The sequence below is a fragment of the Hyaena hyaena genome, unplaced genomic scaffold (assembly GCF_003009895.1).
Source record: "Hyaena hyaena isolate Hyena2069 unplaced genomic scaffold, ASM300989v1 scaffold_815, whole genome shotgun sequence".
Classification (NCBI taxonomy): domain Eukaryota; kingdom Metazoa; phylum Chordata; class Mammalia; order Carnivora; family Hyaenidae; genus Hyaena; species Hyaena hyaena.
Genome location: NW_024081447.1, coordinates 683,986 through 702,316, shown reverse-complemented (window position 1 = coordinate 702,316; position 18,331 = coordinate 683,986). Strand labels below are relative to the sequence as shown.

Genomic DNA, 18,331 nt, shown 5'->3' with positions numbered 1-18,331 from the left:
AAGGCTATACAGGGTTACTATTAAAAGTAAATGGAGTGAACTCCACCCATCCCTCATTTACACAGAAGAAACTGATAGTTGTCTTAAAAAGAGTTCTTTGTCCTCAAAACTACAAGTAGTCTTTACTTTCCTATCCTCTCCTTTTATTTAGCTGGGAAATTAAGAAACTTAATGTGTAGAAGAATTAGAGTAAAAAGTTGTATTTACAAAACCCTTTAAATTAGGGCTTAACTAACCAACAGCTGAGCATCTTCACCTCCACTATGTAGTCAAAACATCAAAACAAATCACTTATTCCCTCCCAAGCACCCACCTGTTCACTCTCACTTTCCTATCTCACCCGAATTTCCTAACTACCAACTACCTAAATTTGATATTGTAGTTTTATCTTCAAAGTGCCCTCACCACATATTAGCATTAATTCTGTTCTTTAACTCTTAAACTTCTAACTTCTCTGCTCCCTGTAAGAACTTTAGTTCACGACATGTGCCTCTCTAGCTCAGACCACATTCTGACTGGTCTCCTTGTCTTTCCTGGACACTCCCCTCAACGCATTTTGATCCCAACTTTAGTTATCTTTCCATAATGCAAATCTTATTAAGGTAAATGGCTGTTTAAATCCTTTGTAAGAGTCTTCACAAGGTAGTGAAAGCAGTTAAGTGGCAGCTAGGCAAAGACTGTGACCAAGGTCCTGTTTTTATAAAGGAGAAACATACACCTAGTAATGCTAGATCTTCCAATTTTTCAATTACAAAAAATCTAGATTTTTAAAGTAAAATGTCTCAATTTAAAAAGTTAGCAAGTGATTTGCTATTTTTAAAAACACTGCAGAACTGGCAATTTGAATAATGACTAGACAGTTGATGATATTAAGAAATTATTGTTAAAATTTTTTAGCTGTAAAGATAGGCTTATAGTTATTTTTAAAAGCTTATATACCTTAAAGATATACACAGAAATATCTATGAATGAAACAATATTTGCTAGAAAATATGTCAGAGGGAGGAGAGATGAAGGGGAAAACAGATGAAACGTGTTAACCACCAGCTATTAACTGTGATTTGTACATAGATTATAACATTCATTACATATCACTTATATTCTGTCTACTCTTTGTATATGTTTGAAATTTTCCATTGAAGTTAGAACACACACTGTAAGGCTCATATGTGCATAGGATCTGTGACCTCCTGTTTTCACAGACTTTGATGATCTGACTACTATCTACTTTACCAGACTCACCTTCAACAACTCCTCCTCTGAACACGACACTCTAGCTAGACTAAATGACATTTTACTCTACAAATTCTTTCATCCTTTGATGTTTCAGCATATATTCTTGTATCTCCTTATAAATATCTATGCCCCTAACTGGCAAACTTCTAATTTAACTTTTACTCTTTGTAAGGCAAGTTGTCCTACGGTGTGAAAAAAAAATAAGGTATCTGGTCATTGTCCCCCATTCTTGGCAAAGAGCTTCAAAAGCCTTTGGAACTTCCTGAGTGACAGGAGGTATTTTTGTTATATTAATCAGAGGACTCTGGGTGGACCTCCAGATAGCTTCAGGATGGTGACTGGTCACCAGAAATAACAGCTATGTGAGTAGAGTGGGGAACTTCAGCCGACTGATCTACTAGAAGGGGAAGGGGTCTAGAGATTAAGTTTAATCCTGTGGCCAATTATTTAAAATCATATCTATGTAAAATGAAACTCTGTAAAACCTGTGGACACTGGAGCTGAGAGGAGCATCCTGGTTAGTCAACACACTGATGTGCTTGGAGGGTGACATGCCCTGACTCCACAGGGATGGAAAGCAAACTTTCCAAACTTCTTCCTATGTCATCTCTTTAATAAAGCTGTAATCCTAAGTATAGCACTTCCCTGAGTTTTAATTGTTCTAGCAAGTTACTGAACCTAAGAAGAGGTCATAAAAATGCCCCAATCTGTAGCCAGTATATAGAAGTATGAGTGGCCTGGGGATTCCAAGAACATGCAGCTGGCATCTGGAAACCTAAGCATTCTCAGAGAAATTTGTCTTTAACCCATGGACTCTATATTAACTCCAGGTAGTGTCAAAATTAAACTGCAGTTGGTAACAGACCAGTTGGATTAAAATGAAATACTCCTCTAACTGAAAGATCCTTAGAGTGAAGATTTTATGACTTACTTGTTTTTGTAAATTTCAAAACTAGAACAGTTACTGGCATATAGTAAGTGCTCAAAAAGGATCACCGAACCAAAATTAATTCTCCTCTTAAAGGTTTTTAAATAAAATATATCCCAACCAAAAAGTCTCTAAGCTATAATTAACATGGGTGAGGAGGCACTTCCTGAAATTTCGATTTAAGTCCAGAATTTTAACTTACAGTCGATTCTCGTTATTCGCGGTAGTTATGTTCTATAAAGTCGCCGCGAACACTGAACATTGTTCCTAGGGGAAATACAGGGTTAGGTTCCTGCGAGCCTCTAGTCACAACATTTTCATCAACCAATAAATACAAAACCTTGCTTTATGTGTGTTCATGTTTAAAGACACCTTATTTAATGTATACTGTTGATTCATTAACATTAAATTCACAGCCAATAGCACTATAATTCACACCTAAACAAAGCTTATTTAATAACTATAATTGTAAGTATAGTATTTTCCTGAGTTCTGTGAATATTTCCAATGAATTTTCTCCATAAGGCCCATCATAACCCTCTTGGACTTCAGAGCACTAGACAACCCTTCAACATCTTGGTTGGAGGCCATTTTAAATAGGGGAATCAACAAAAGTCTAAAGCTAAATAAAATGTGAACATAGTACTAAACAGACCACGAAAAACCACTTGTTTATAATATAAAAAGTGAAACAAGGCCTCAGCTGCAAATGTGGGCATTGGATACTCAAACTACTTGCCTCTCTGAATATGTCTATTAAGGATGTTGAAAGCACCACAAGTATGAATGTGGGGGTTATAAATGAACTTCGGCAAGTAAGCAAATCACAAATACAGAATCCATGAATGATGAGGACTGAGCGCATAACATTTAGAAGAACACTTAGGCAATAACTCATTTATAAAGACTGATACTAGTTGTTTGGTGGTGAGAAATAATCATTACTTATTACTAACCAGTGAAAGAACTCTTAGTATAGGAAAACTTAAGTTGCTTTTAGAATGCTATAATAATGAAATATCTTAAGATCCTTAACATTTTCCAGGACTCATTTCTTTTTAAATATACTTGAGCTTGTTTAATCTAATTTTGTCAACCCATTTTTCTGGAATGGGTTGCATTTATTATACTTCTTACTGGACAACTGGGTCATCTTCAACAGTAACAATTATTGTTCAAAGATGCAGCCTTACACTGGTGGGTGCTCTTAGGGCCACTTCTAGTCTGTTACTCAAGTATGTATCCATCCATCCATCCATCCATCCATCCATCCATCCATCCATCCATTCATCAGATACTTATGGAGTCTCCTAAGGCCAAGTACGCTGCTGAGCAAAGGAGATGTAATCACATATAATAAAGTTCCTACTTTCTTGATGCTTATATTGTAGTTGGGGTAGAATTTAACCAAGTAAAAAATGACCCAAAACAATCATAAATTAGATACTATATAAAAGGACCTAACAAATGGTGAGAATGAGAGAGACAAACCTTATGTTGTAGGTTACAAAAATCTCTCTGAGATGACATTTACCCAGAAACCTAATGGATGAGAAGAATGGAGGAGAACATCATTCAGGCAGAGAAGAGCATGTCCAAAGCACAAAGGCATGAAAGAACACAGAAGGCTGCAGTAACCGAAAGGCCAAAGAGGCAGCTGCACCATATGCAAGGAGAAACATATAAGGGAGGCGGAGAGATAAAAAGGGATCAGATCATGCACAGCCTCCTGGGTCACAGTATGGAGTTTAGATTTTATGCTAATAGTCTCAAAATAGGATAGAGAAATAACTTAATTTAAACTTTAAGAATTTTTTTGCTGCTCTGTGAATTATTAAGGAGGCAATAAGAGAAGGAGTTACATTTTGGATACTGAGTCAACAGTGATGGACTAAAAGTGGGAAGTGGAAAAAAATAATAAAGGATATCTACTTTCTGATTTAAGGAAGATGGTGGTACATTTTCTGAGATGGAGTAGAACAAGAAAACTCAAGAATTTAAACACGCTGAGTTTTTAAGTACCTATGAGATATCAAGTGAAAACATGTAGAGGAAAACTATATATTTGAATCTAGAGCTCAGAGATAACCTGGGGTCATTACACAACTGTGGTATTTATGGAATCAATAATATCACCTAAGGGGAAAGTAAAACATGGCAGAAAGCTAAACAGTTAATCAGAAAGTGAGTAGAGTTCATGAAGACAATGCATGTAACAAATCTGGCTATAACAGAAAATAAGGAAATAGGTCAAAACTAAGAAATGGACATGGGAGGGGCTTTGTTTTTTTAAGGCAGAAGGGAGGCAGGGCTGTGATTCTTCTTTATTTGTTGTTGTTGTTACTCTTAATAAGAGATCTTAAAAAAAAAAAAAAAAGCAAGTATGTGTATGGGTGTGTGTGCTAACAGGAATAATCAATCCCCAATGGAAGTGAAGCAATTAATGACAGGGAAGAAAGGAAACGGCCAAAGGAGCAGTCTAGGTAAAAGTCAGAGGGAAGGGGGTACAGAGCACAAGTGTAGGAAATGGCCCCTGACAGACAGGACACCTCTTCCATAGGCCAAAATTAAAATATACAAACATTCTTTAAAAATAAAGAGGAGCTGCAGAGGTAACTAGGGTTTTGGATTTGATGGTGAGAAAACGAGTGCTGGGCTCTGGTTTCAAGAGCTGAGGCTGAGGCAGGCATGCACACTATTTGGGGAGAAAGGGTTTAGGCTGAAAAAGCTGTCTGAGAAGTGGAGCATACAAAGACATCCAGGCAGCGTGGAGTTGCCACCTAAGATCTGAAAATTCTAAGTAAAATCCAGAAGTACAGCTGCGCAGTTTTCCTCAACAGTCAGTGCTTCGTACACAGTTGGATTTCATACCATATGGTTCCGCTGCACTATACTTTAAGCTCTGGTCTCAGTTTTTTAGTCTTGTCTTTTGCTATTAGTTGGTATGTCTATCTCAGCAAAATGACTCGCAATCTGCTTGTAACTGCAGCACCATGCCTTTCTAATACGGTCTTGGAAGACAGATATAAAAGCTAATTAGCTTTAGATTCTATGTAGCAGTTAATAAGAATGGTTACAAAAATACAATTAGAGAAAAATGCTTTGTGTTAATGTTCTAAAATTGCACATACAATATAATCACAACCGTGAGAGGAAAATATGAATAGAAAAGATTAGAAGGAAATACAACAAAATGTACACACTGATTGTCTTTAGCTGATGAGAATACAGTCCATTACCTCTTATTTTCCCTTTTTATCATTTATTATCTATTTTCTAAATCACAGGCATTACTTTGTTTGAAATATAGGGGAAAAACTTTAAAAAATAAAAGTATTAAAAGGATCTTACTAAAAAGTAAACTTACATTTAAGTTAAATGTATGAATCTCAGTATATTTTATGACATTTACTTTGGCTATTTGGTGGCTTTTTTTCCACTTACGTTCAAATTGTCAGTAGTGTCTCAGAACATAAAGCCAACCTGGTGTTACATTTCACTTAATCACTGAAATATTTTTAAATAATTTTCTTGTATAAACCTCTTAAATAACATACTAACAGACCATTACTTAAGTTCAACAGTGCTGAAAAAAATATGTATCAGAAAATATAAAATGTATTGACATAGCCTCCTTAAAAAATTTAAACAGTAATGTAATTTAAAGCAACCCACTCTAAAATTTTTCAGAAGTAAAAATTTCAGAAATTTAAAACGGAAATCTAAACATGAACAAATATAGAAAACCTGAGTACTGAGAGCAAGCAAAAAAGTTTTAACACATAATCAAACAAAAGTCTATTTCAAAACATAGGTCATACAGACATTTATTTTCAGTCTTCATTCTAAATCCTAATAATTTGGACAAGTGAGAAAAAAACTTAAGAGGAAACAAATACCACTTAAAATCCAGAAAACCCTTCAGCACAAGTAGCTGAAATATCGTTTGTCACACATATACATTATCTTGTTATTTACTGGAAATTTCAATAGGACAGCAGAGCATTTTGGAACTGGAAGTTAGGATGACTAAGGCAAGGAGAGCAAGGATTCAGGCATTCCACAAGGGTGGTAGGTGAAGGTTTACACCTTTCCCTGAGGTCATAGGTCCGACCTACTGCGCATTTGAATAGTAGGTTTCTCTCACCAAAAGGAACTTGCAGATTCTTGGATCAGGCAACATGCAAAAGAGAACAGGCAAAAAGTATTAGAGCAACTGAATATGAAGGTGTTGGTACACGCTCTTTACCCAACTTTGGATCAGGCAAAATCAGAATAAATCCAACCATAAAGTATTTTCAATGAGGGACACATGATAGGAAGTAGCAAACCAAAGTGAGAGCCTTGGGAGATGAAGAGGTAGAGAAGAATGCATGAGGTTTGAGTTAAACAATCAGGGAAATGGAAAGCAGGTTCAGCAAGGAAGCTATGTCAGAAAATAAAAGGAAAACCAAAATCCTATTTCCTCATGCAAAACCCACTATTCAAATGTACAAAGAATGTAACCTATCACTTACCTCTCCAAGAAAAGAGGGGCCAAGCAAACTTCAAAACAAAAAGGAACTTTAATTACAATAGAAAGTAGAGAATAGTTTGACTACAAACAGTGGTATGCTGGACATGATAAAGAACTACTCTTAAAAGTGTTCCTTATGTTAGGGAAAAGCAGTTCAGACAAACTACCTTCCCATGATTTTTCCTCCCTTTGCAAAGAAGGAGGAATAGAGCGATCTGAGAGCACTAGACTCTTCACTGTGGAGTTTTCAAGGTTAATAATGCATGCTCACAGGTTACAGGCAGAGGAGATTTTGTTACCTAAGTTCTTGTTAAAGTAGAATCCCTTCAACGAAATCTGATACTCACATAAAAAGGCATGTAAAAAGGAGAATAACATTTTTCAGAAGAAAAATATTTTTCTATTAAAAAACCTGGAAGAATGGAATACAAAATATTTATAATTTAGTAATGTGGAATATACTTAATTTCAAATAATGAGGTGATAAGTATAATTCAAATAGATAGTATTTCTTAAACTCTACTTTGTACTTAGCATATCTGTGGTAATCAAAATCAGCGTTGAGATACCTTTTAATTTAGAATAAAAAGTGGGTATGGGGCCCCTGGGTGGCTTAGTCGGTTAAGCGTCCGACTTTCACTTAGGTCATGATCTTTCGCTTCGTGGGTTCGAGCCCCGCATCGGGCTCTGTGCTGACTGCCAGCTCAGATCCTGGAGCATGTTTCAGTCTGTGACTCCCTCTCTCTCTGAACCTCCCCTGCTCACGCTGTCTCTCTCTCTCTCTCTCTCTCCTAGAAATAAATAAAACATTAAAAAAAAAAAAAGAAAAAAAAGTGGGTATGTAGTCACAGAAAAGCCAGAAGAATACAGTAAGTGCAGAGAACCCATACACTAACTATTTACAATCTCAAGGACAGCTGATAAAAGGCTAAGTATCACTAGGAACAAAAGGTAGAAAAAAAATCTTAAATAAATTACTCTGTAAACTGCCAACAGAAGTCAGAGTAATTGTAGAAAAGTTCACCTCCATCAAATTCCAAACTCCGTTCAAGTATGTCAGTTCCAGGACAAGGTCTGGAGTTGATGAGCAGCCATAAATCAAATAAAGACTATACTGTGAACTGAACTTCAGGATAAGAAACCTAGATCGGTTTCATTTTTCAATATATGAATGTGGGTAGAGTCAAATGAGTTTTCTCATTCGTAAACACTATCATCTACTGCAGAGAACGACTAGACACTCAGCAATCTTGCTTTTACTTCTTAAGTATAATAAAAACTACCTTCCCAGACACACCTGTATTTTGGCCTTAGTCACAGGGCCCCAGCCTATGGAATGTGGATAGAAATGATAGATCTACTTCTAAGTGTGGCCCCTTGAATCTCCTGAAAGATCCATAGCCTATTCCCTTTACTTGCCAACAGACACAGCATCTAACAGAAGATTCCAAGGTTTCAGGAGGAACACAAGGGCCACAAGACAGAAGCCTAGAGTCCCTAAGTAACCACTAGAAAGACAGCTGAATCCTTAAAATACCATTTTGTCAAGAATCTACCTTGAGAGCTGCCCAACAACCCCTTTCTAACTCTCCCAATGGACTCTGATTCCTGCCTGAGGAAACAAAATGAGAAACTTTCATTAAGTGCAGACATTGAGATTTCAGGTCATAACATATCCCAGTGCATCTCCTCTCCTAACTAATTCCCAAACAGGATAACAGAAATAAAACTTTTTATCATTATTAAGTTTTATAACATTGTAAAGGTATTATTAATGGAATTAAACAAGGCTAAAGACTATGCAGTTTTTTTAAAAAAAAACTAGAGATCTACAATACTAATAGCAATACATGTTATTTAACAAGAGCTAGAAAATTAGTGTTTTTTTAATATTAAAAATCAATAGGCCAGTAATTTATAAAGCAAAAATTATTTATTCCTTCAAGGTACTGACTTCTTTAAGTAAATGGCAGGCTTACTCTTTAAATCAACATAATAAAATTCAATGGCACTTTAAAGCCTCCATTCCAAAAAACACAGATTGATGAGAGATATGGACATAAATTAATTTTATGATACAAAAAGACAAGCCCTAACTTTTAAGGGAAATATGAATATTTATTTACAATATGAAGATACTAGTGGGACAAATATTAGAACAATATATACAGAACCTGAAAACAAGTCTCTTCTGTCATACTCAAACCTTTCATGGTATCTACACAGCTATTCACTTGAAAGGTTCTATTCAGTTGTTCCATTCAATACAGTCACTTCCAAGCATTCCGACACTATTCATAATTTTAAAAGTCTTCATGAGCCTTTCTCCTTATGTTCTTTTAAGCATTTTACAGATGATAAAGAATGCCCTCAGATCTTTCTCTTTAACTCAACAGCATCATATGGTTTAAAATGCAAACTGTCATTTCTGATCAATATTTTTACATGAGCAACTTAGAAGGGATTTTACATTTTATCAATATTAAAACAGCATAATTTCATATCATTAAAGGTATAAAACACTAATTATTCCACAAGGATAAAGTCAATGATCTTATTGAACAGAGGCAACAACATTAAGCAATTTGACTTCATGACCTAAAAATTTCTGGAGTAACATTAAAGAAAGATAAATGTTAAACACACACACACACATACACACACACACGCACCAAAATAGGGAGGAAATGAAACTATAGCAGAAAAGTAACTTTTCCTAGAAAATTCTGATTGCTATCTTTAGAACTGGATTTAGAATTAGAGACAGTTTTAACACTAAAGTTAATCTGTTTACAAAAGCAAATAAAAATTAAAAAAATTATCTACTTCATGTTTATTTTTAAATGAACTCTCCCTCATATCTGTAGTATGTATATTTACAAAGCATGTAGTATGTATACTTACATCCATGTTAATATTTGTCAAAAAATATAAATTATAATACATAATTCCCATATTAACAAAAAGAAAAGAATTAGGTTTTCAATCTCTGAAGTTTTAGTTTTTATGAGTAAATGTAAGTTTCACAGAAACAAATGGAAAGTAGATAATGTAAGAACACGAAAAATGCCTATATCCTAAAATGAGACAAGATTGCCAAGATCTTTAGAGCCAAAAAGACATCTGGAATCTTACTGGAGACTCATCATGAACAGGGTCTATAAACAGGAAATTCTCAGCAGAAAACAAGCTACCTTAACATATTTTTATCTAGTTCATTAAATCGGATTCCATTTATTTAGAATGAATGATAAATTGCCCAGCTGATGTTTATTCTTTCATGATCTATGGAAAAGGATTTTGGTAAACAAAAAGGTCAACAAGACTACAGTTAAAAACTAGCTAGAAATGACTGATTTTTCATATAAATAGCCCTGACAGAGGTTTTCAACTACACTAAAACTTAAGTCATTATTTAATTTGCTAATAAAACATATGTTTTTAAATAGCCGTTCTCTCACACATTCTGTGTGTGTACGCACGGGGATGTGCACCAGTGATCAAAAACGATTTTAAGCAGTGTGCATAATATTTTCTGTATTAAACAATATGAAAAGAAGCAGAGAAAATAAATTCAATACAGGAGATTTAAGCTTTGTGGATAGAATGGCCTTGAACTAATCATAAAAGCTTATTATTTGTCTTGCGGTGTATGAAATCATTAGGAGGATAGGAGCTAGCCATTGTTTTCTAACTCCAAAAGGTCTAAACAAAAGAAAATGGGGGACCTACAAATTAAGAGAATGCAGTTATTTACTAGAGATGAAGAGTTAGAATAAAACTCTAATTGTGGTATCAAATCTGTAACTTACCTTTCATAATTACACAGGATTTTGGCATGTATTTCTATACGGAATTTTCCTGCATTTGTCTCTTATCTCCTATATTCAACTTCTTTATTTGTAACGTCATTATTTTATTGCACACATATCAGCAAGGCAACTGAGCTCTTTTGTGGAAGGATTGGAAATAGTAGTAAGCTTATAGCAGAGTAGACAAAATTAAAACCATGCAAAATAATTTTGCCCTCTCCTTGTTAAGTTGAAGTTTAAAATTCTTCGCAGGGATGCCTGGGTGGCTCAGTCGGTTAAGCATCCAGCTTCAGCTCAGGTCATGATCTCACGGTTCGTGGGTTCGAGCCCCACATTAGGCTCTGTGCTGACAGCTAGCTTAGAGCCTGGACCCTGCTTCAGATTCTGTGTCTCCCTCTCTCTCTGACCCTCCCTTGCTCACATGCTTGCTCTCTCTCTCAGAAATAAATTTAAAAAAAAATCATTAAAAAAATTATTTAAAAAAAATTCTTTGCAGTAAAACAAAGAATACCTAATTCTCATAATGAACTCTCAAATGAGTCATCAATAATTAAACATATGGTCTCAGTCATTTTTCCCAACAATGGTAAAAATACTTAATCACTTCAATTTATCATTTCCTCCCCTTGTTGACCAACTTTTTAAGAAGGTAACTATGGGAAAAGTGATGTGGTATTTTTAATGGCCCTGGACAAAAAGGGACAGCAAAGGAGGAGGACTGAATTCTTGACCATGACCCAATAACCTTTGTACTAAAAAAACAAACTACTAATATATCAAGTAAGAAAAATAAGGAAACTAGATTTTTCTCATAGCTTCCCTTTGTCTGTTTTTAGAAAATAGGAATTTACGTTCAACTTCTGGGAGGTCAATCAGCCTGAGACTTGAACTAAATAGAGATTTGAAAGTGCCAGACACAATCAGCCTATCCTTGCCTTACCTGCCATTACAGAGTAGCCATCGAGCAAGAGAATAGTGAGGTATAATCTTCTGCATGACACTGGCCATCACCATGGTAACGACCAGCTGTATACCTATCACACCCTGTATTAGGAAAAAAACAAAAACGAAAACAAGTTTAACAATGAATGAATTTAGATTTGAGGACACTGGTGGAAAACTTTCTATACATCCCCAAAATTAGATCTTACAAAAGATGAGTTTACAATTAAAATACATTATTATGTGGCATTTAAGCATTCAAGATCACATGTTTAAACTTAAAACACTTTAATCTCATAATCCTCTATAAATTCCCCAAGGGTAACATCCATGTTAATAAAAATTAAATGAGTTAGCATGCACCTTTAAAATCAATTCCCAAGAAACATTATCCATTATTTAAGGGTATCAAAAAGAAGTAAAAAGTCGTGTTTTTTTTTTTCAATTTCTCCAAACTTACTCTATTCAATACACTTAAAACACTAGCTTGGCAAGCTTTAAACGGAGTATGCCTACCTTTTACTTCTAAGGTGGTAGTGAACAATTAAATGATTAAGAGAATGATTACAGAGGATTAACCATATTAAATGTGAAGACAGAACTGGCCTAAAAGTCACTAGAAAAAAAATTAACTGGTGCTGTCATCACCTCCTTCCAGGCAGTGGGTCTTCAATTAGGTCCAAAAGCCTCCTTAGTTTACTCTCATCAATCCCTCCCTATTCTCTATGATAACTAATTCAAAATCTTCCCCATCTCCACACTTCTAACCTCCCTCAAACTTCTCACTGTCCACTCTGTAGAGGATACCTTGTGCTCACAAAGAAAATAAACACCATTAAATGAAAACCCTCACTTTTCACCAAGAAGCTCACAATCATTTGTATCTGCACTCATCTTTTCTTCCACCCTCTGGAAATAACAGAGCATCTTCTATACAAATCCTTGCATGTGTGCTCAAGAGCCCATCCTTCCTTTGATTTTCAGGAACGTCAACCACTGAATAGCTTATTTACTGTATCTTCTTAAATCTCTTCTGTTTCTGATCCTTCCTACCAGCACTGTAACATCTTTAAGTCTCTTTCATCTTTCTGAAATATAACAATTATTTTCCCTCATTCTACAGCCCTCCTCCCTTATATTCACAGCCACTTGACAAAAGACTGCTTCTATGTTCTTATATCCCCACACAGTTCCCATTTGACTTCTGCTTCAGCCCATTCCACTGAAATATCTACCATCAAGATGACCTCATCTTGCCAAATTATCTTTCCTTATTTTAAATCTCAGCAGTATCCCACAAGGCCTACCACATGCCTTTCTTTACTCACACCATGACAATCAATTCTTCATACTCCTCTTTGCTAACTCCTCCCTCTCTATTTAGGCAGTCCGAAAATAAAGCTGAGTTCCTATCTCAAACCTAATATACCAAGTAAGTATATAGAAATATAAAAATGTTTAAAAAGAAGTGGTACAGTGGGCAGGTTTAAAAGCATAGATTCTGGGCCCAAACTCCCTGGGATAAAATCAGCCATCCACTGGTTGCATGACTTTGCAAAGGTTATTTAAACATTATGTATCTTTATTACCTCTCCTGTAAAATAAAGCTACCTATTTAAACTACCTACTCCAGCTGTGGTTATAAATTATGCCTGATACAGAGAAAGCTCCATATGTATGAATGCTATTTGTTGTTACTGTCATTGTTATTACCTCCATTATAACTTTTTTGAAGTTTTTAATTCTGCAAGATAATGTTTTAAATTTAAAGAAGAGAAGGCTTTTCAAAAAATGACAATACTCTCCTGAGTGAAAAAACTAAAAAATAAGTTGAAAAAAAATCAAAGTTCATTGGAACAAACCGTTCCACCACTGTTCATCACGGTAAAATGAAGGGGTGGAATGGTGATGGTGGGGGAGGCTGAACATGTGCAAGCAGCAGGTATACAGGAACTCTCTGTACTTTTCAATTAATTTTGCTGTCAACCTACAAGTACTCTAAAAAGTAAACTTTATGAATTAAGAAAAATCAAATTTCTGCAATTGGGAATGATATAAACAATGTCAAATGACTAACTGGGAAAAGGCATTTGTAATTCACATCACAGAGGGATACTTTCCTTATTAGATATTATAAACAGATTTCTTATAAATCAACCTCAGGAGTCCCCCCACCAAATCAGTGGGAGGTATGTTCCAAGATGCCCCTGTAAATGCCCCAACCCATGGATAGTATCAAATCCTATATCCACAATGATTTTTTCTGTATGTAAATACCCACAATAAAGTTTAATTTATAAATTAGGCACTGTAAGAGATTAACAATAGACAATAACAAAATAGAACAATTACAACAATATACTATAATAAAAGCTACCTGAATGTGGTCTCTCTCTCACAAAATATCTTACTGTACTATAGACACCTTCCATCCTGTTGATGATGTGAAATGATAAAATGCGTACGTGATTAGATGAAGTGAGGTGCACGCAGTAGGCATTGTGACATAGCATTTGGTTCCTACCGACCTTCTGACGACATGTCAGAAGGAGGATCGCTTCCGGACCATGACTGACCGCAGGTAAATGAAATAATGGAAAGTGAAACAGTGGATGATAAGGGATGAAGAATAACTACTGTACTAAAAGACCAAATGGCTAATTAAAAAAAAAGAGGAAAAATATGTACAGACAGTCCTCTAAAAAAGGGGACGTAAAAGTGTCTCTTAAACAGGACAGCTGTTAAAATGCTTTTGAAACCTGCCTCAACTCTGGTTTTACTGTGGATATTTTACGCCTTAAATTTTACCAATTGGGTTAAGGTTCAGACCACTTTTATGTTCACCTAACATCAAAGGTTACATTTTTACCTTTCTACTTTCACATTTCCTATCACTTGAATTTACTATCCTATTTTCTGTGTAGTTTGTGATAGAAGTTCTGCAATCTCCATACAATGAATGCCATTACAAAGAACTCTTTCAGGCAGAACAAGGCCAAGAAATATATTAGCAAGTATGTCAGAAGTTTGGTCCATTTGAGATTATAGACTTAAAAGCAGAAGATAAGTTTTTAGTCAGGGAAAGTTTTGTGGACAAAGTGAACCTCAATCTAGTCTTTAAGAAATAAGTGATAGCATCACAGAATCTTGAAGGTAATCTAGTATAATCTCTCACACGTGTGTGTGTGTGTGTGTGTATGTATATAAATTTATTAGAATTTAAGCTCCTTAATAGCAGAAATCATATTTTAGTCAAATCTAATAAATGTTACAGGTATTAAATGGCATTTCAGAAAGACTGATATGGAAAATATATATGATGGAATGTGATGAACAGTGAAAGAGAGATATTCTGCTCAACTCTTTCCTTTTACTCCAAATCACTAAGCATGATATTGCTGATAGATACAAAATTGAAGATGTAAACCATGCAAAGGCAAAAACAAACAAAAATCAGCAAACTGGATTGATGAGAATTAGAAATATGAACTAGGTTTCTGCAATGGCCCAGACCAGAAATAATGAAGCTTTAAATTACAGTGGCATCTCTGGTACTCATAAGAAGAATGCATTCTTCTTATGAACAAAGGAAGAATTAAACAGAACCCCAAGAAAGGCAAATATCATTCTCAATGTAGCAGTTTGACTAAAAAATGTTCAAGGTAAAAATGTAACCTAACACTATTCCTTTATTATGCCACTTCCATCTTTTCTTTCAAATAGATTTTTTTTTAAGTTTACTTATTATTTTGAGAGAGCGAGCGAGCACATGTCAGACAGGGGCAGAGAGAGAGAGAAAGAGAGAGGGAGGGAGGGAGAGAGAGAGAACCTCAAGCAGGCCCCTCACTGTCAAGTATAGAGCCCAACGTGGGTTCAATCTCATGAACAGTGAGATCATGACCTGGGCTAAAATCAAGAGTCGGACACTTAACAGTGTGGCGCAGGGAGCCACCAGGTGCCCTGCTACTTCTACCTTTTTAAACGAAGCTAGAAATATTATCACAAAACCTCATCAATATAGTCCTAAGTGTATTATTATATATGTCAGTCTTCTTCTGACTTTTTAAAATTTTTTTAAATGTTTTACTTACTTCTGAGAGAGAGAGACAGACAGATGGACAGCATGAGCAGGGGAGGGTCAGAGAGAGAGGGAGACACAGAATCTGAAGCAGGCTCCAGGCTCTGAGCTGTCAGCACAGAACCTGACACAGGGCTGGAACCCATGAACTGTAAGATAGTGACCTGAGCCAAAGTCGGACGCTTAACCGACTGAGCCACCCAGGTGCTCCTACTTCTTCTAACTTTCTAAGAGAACACCATGAATCTTTTCTAGAATGTATCTAATCTTTTAGTGAGATAAAATTATGTGGAAATTATTTCACCAACATTATTATATTATATATTATCGGTTATATATTATCAATTTAATATATTAATACTAAACTTAGATCAACTTTTGAGACATTACTATGAAGTTAGCAATTTATAGGGTACATTCTAGGGATTAACACATTAAAATACAAAAAAAAAAGTTCAATTCATTAACTAAGGGACACAACAATTCGAAATTTAGAAACAAACCCTTCTAAAAATAAATAATATCCTGCCTTCACTGCTCAAATTAATATCTATGTATGCCTAAGTTTTTTTTTCTGTAGTGTTTATATTTATTTTTGAAAGAAAGGCAGAGCGTGAATGGGGGAGGGGCAGAGAGGGAGAGAGAGACAGAAACCGAAGCAGGCTCCAGGCTCTGAGCTGTCAGCAAAGACCCTGATGCGAGGCTCAAACTCACAAGCCATGAGATTATGACCTGAGCAGAAGTCAGACGTTCAACCGACCAAGCCACACAGGTGCCTCTGTGTATGCCTAAGTTTATACAAAAGCAGAATTACTGAACTGTTTAACTTAAAAATAAAATGTCCCAAATACTTCTCATTTTTAATTAAAGAGTATGATTCAATATATTTAGCCATAAACAATCATGTATTTCAAAACAGAAACTGTTAAACTGGGAAGAAATGTAGTGAGGCTACAAAGTCCATCATGGCTCAAGTCTCAAACACAACCATATGGGTCACTGACTCGAGTGGCCCTAATGCTTTTATTAACGCATCAAAACTTAACTCAAGAGATGGTTTCTGTCTAGATTCATTGTCACTAGGCCCTGATAACCAGCTATCTCTTGATAACCAAAACTGGGAAAGTTACTGGTAAAATAGCTTATACGACCCAAGATGGGTGAAATACTGGGGCAACTTAGGGTTCAGCCTGTCTTTATCTATTAACCCGAGGCCATGAAAAGCAAGACAAAGTTATTTGCCTTGAGTCTCTAAAATAATAATCATTTCCATTTTTGTCAGTAATCATTTCTGGGTAGGTTTAAAAAGTTCTTACCAAGGAAAATTAAACAACTCTCCAAGAAAAAACATATATCAAACATCAACATTTTGTCCTACTTGTTGATACTTGAAAATAAAACTCAGAATACTGTGTCTGACTTAGTAGAATTGACACTTTGTTTTTGTTTCATGACACTCTCCTACTGACCAACTGAAACAAAGCAGTCCCTGTTTACCATTAGAAGGCATATTTGCATATATACTTGGGACTCAGACACCCCCAAAAGATTTCAAGTATAATCTCCCTGAATAAATTAGAAGGGAGAAGACAGAAAGAGGGTGTTGCATATAGAAGCTGCTTTTAGGCAACAGGCTTGAGCAATGGTAACCTGAGTTAAGGCAAAAGGGCCCCAGCAACCAGACCACCCAGCTGAATGCAAACAAGCTCATTAAGCAACCCACCTCAAAATAAGCATAGGCCCTAAGTGACCAATTAGAAGCAGGCACAGTTCCTAAGATTACCAAAAATGGGGAAATTCCAAAGTCCCCGTATTCCCTCATTCTGCCCTATAACTGTGGCCCCTCACCACTGCCTGTAGCAGCCTCTGCTCTGGTGTCCTGCCTGCCATTCCCTTGCAGTGTATTCAGTAAACTTCGAACTCCTTCTGCCTTGGATGAATTATTTGGATGAATCCCACATTTGGTGGCCTCTCATCTGATCAGAGCACCCAACGTTACCCAACAACCTTCCTAATATTTGTCTCCTGACTATTTACGTTTTTTTACTGAGATCTAGGCATGTGGAGATAGACATCTTGGGAAATGCTCAAATAATTTAAAGGTATACATTTTGTTATTTCAACCTAGATTTACATAAAACTTTGAATTCACACTTTGAACACTTAAACTATCTCTGAACAATTTACAAATGAGGAAATCAGGGTTCAAACAACAAAGATCAAAGTTATGGACTTATCCAAAACCTTGACTCTTAATTTCCAACCTAAAGCTTTTTCCACTAAATCAATTCAATTCATTCGATGAACATTTAATGAGCAACAAAGTACATGTGCTGAGCATTAGATCACTCAAATGCAATAGAAATAGCAGAGTCCCTGCCACCAATGAACAGCCAGGGAACTAGGAGAGTAAATGGACCATTACAATACAAAGTGATGAGAGGATAGGCAGAAGATTCTGAGAACACAGTAAAATGAGAGAGAGAACGAAATTAGTAACGGTAAAACCTAAGAAAGGACATTTTGGAAGTTAAAGCATGAGTCAAAACCCAATGAAATCAGCTTGAGTGAATGAGCCATCAGTGGTATCTGCTTCAAAGCTAAAGGGTTTAGAATGTAACCTAAAGGCAACAGGAAACCCATGAAAAGTGGTATGATCAGATCGGTATTCAAGAAAAATTGTTCTGAATGGCATGTAAAAATAGAGGAGGATAACCCAGCAGCACTAAGACAGCTAAAGCTCAGGTATGACAGGAAAAGATGTACTAAAGTTAGCAGCAGTACTACAGGTATAATCTCTCTTACTTTGGTGGTAAGAA

At 35.7% G+C, this 18,331-nt stretch overlaps 1 protein-coding gene across 2 annotated transcripts in view; it reads right to left on the bottom strand.

Annotated features, from left to right (window-relative positions):
- TMEM161B (transmembrane protein 161B) overlaps nucleotides 1–18,331 on the bottom strand; it is a 72,930-nt gene that overhangs the window by 38,516 nt on the left and 16,083 nt on the right. For both annotated transcript variants that reach the window (XM_039219380.1, XM_039219379.1), the window contains exon 2: nucleotides 11,433–11,536. In XM_039219380.1, the coding sequence (XP_039075311.1) occupies nucleotides 11,433–11,536 (104 nt within the window). The remainder of the gene's footprint in view (nucleotides 1–11,432; nucleotides 11,537–18,331) is intronic.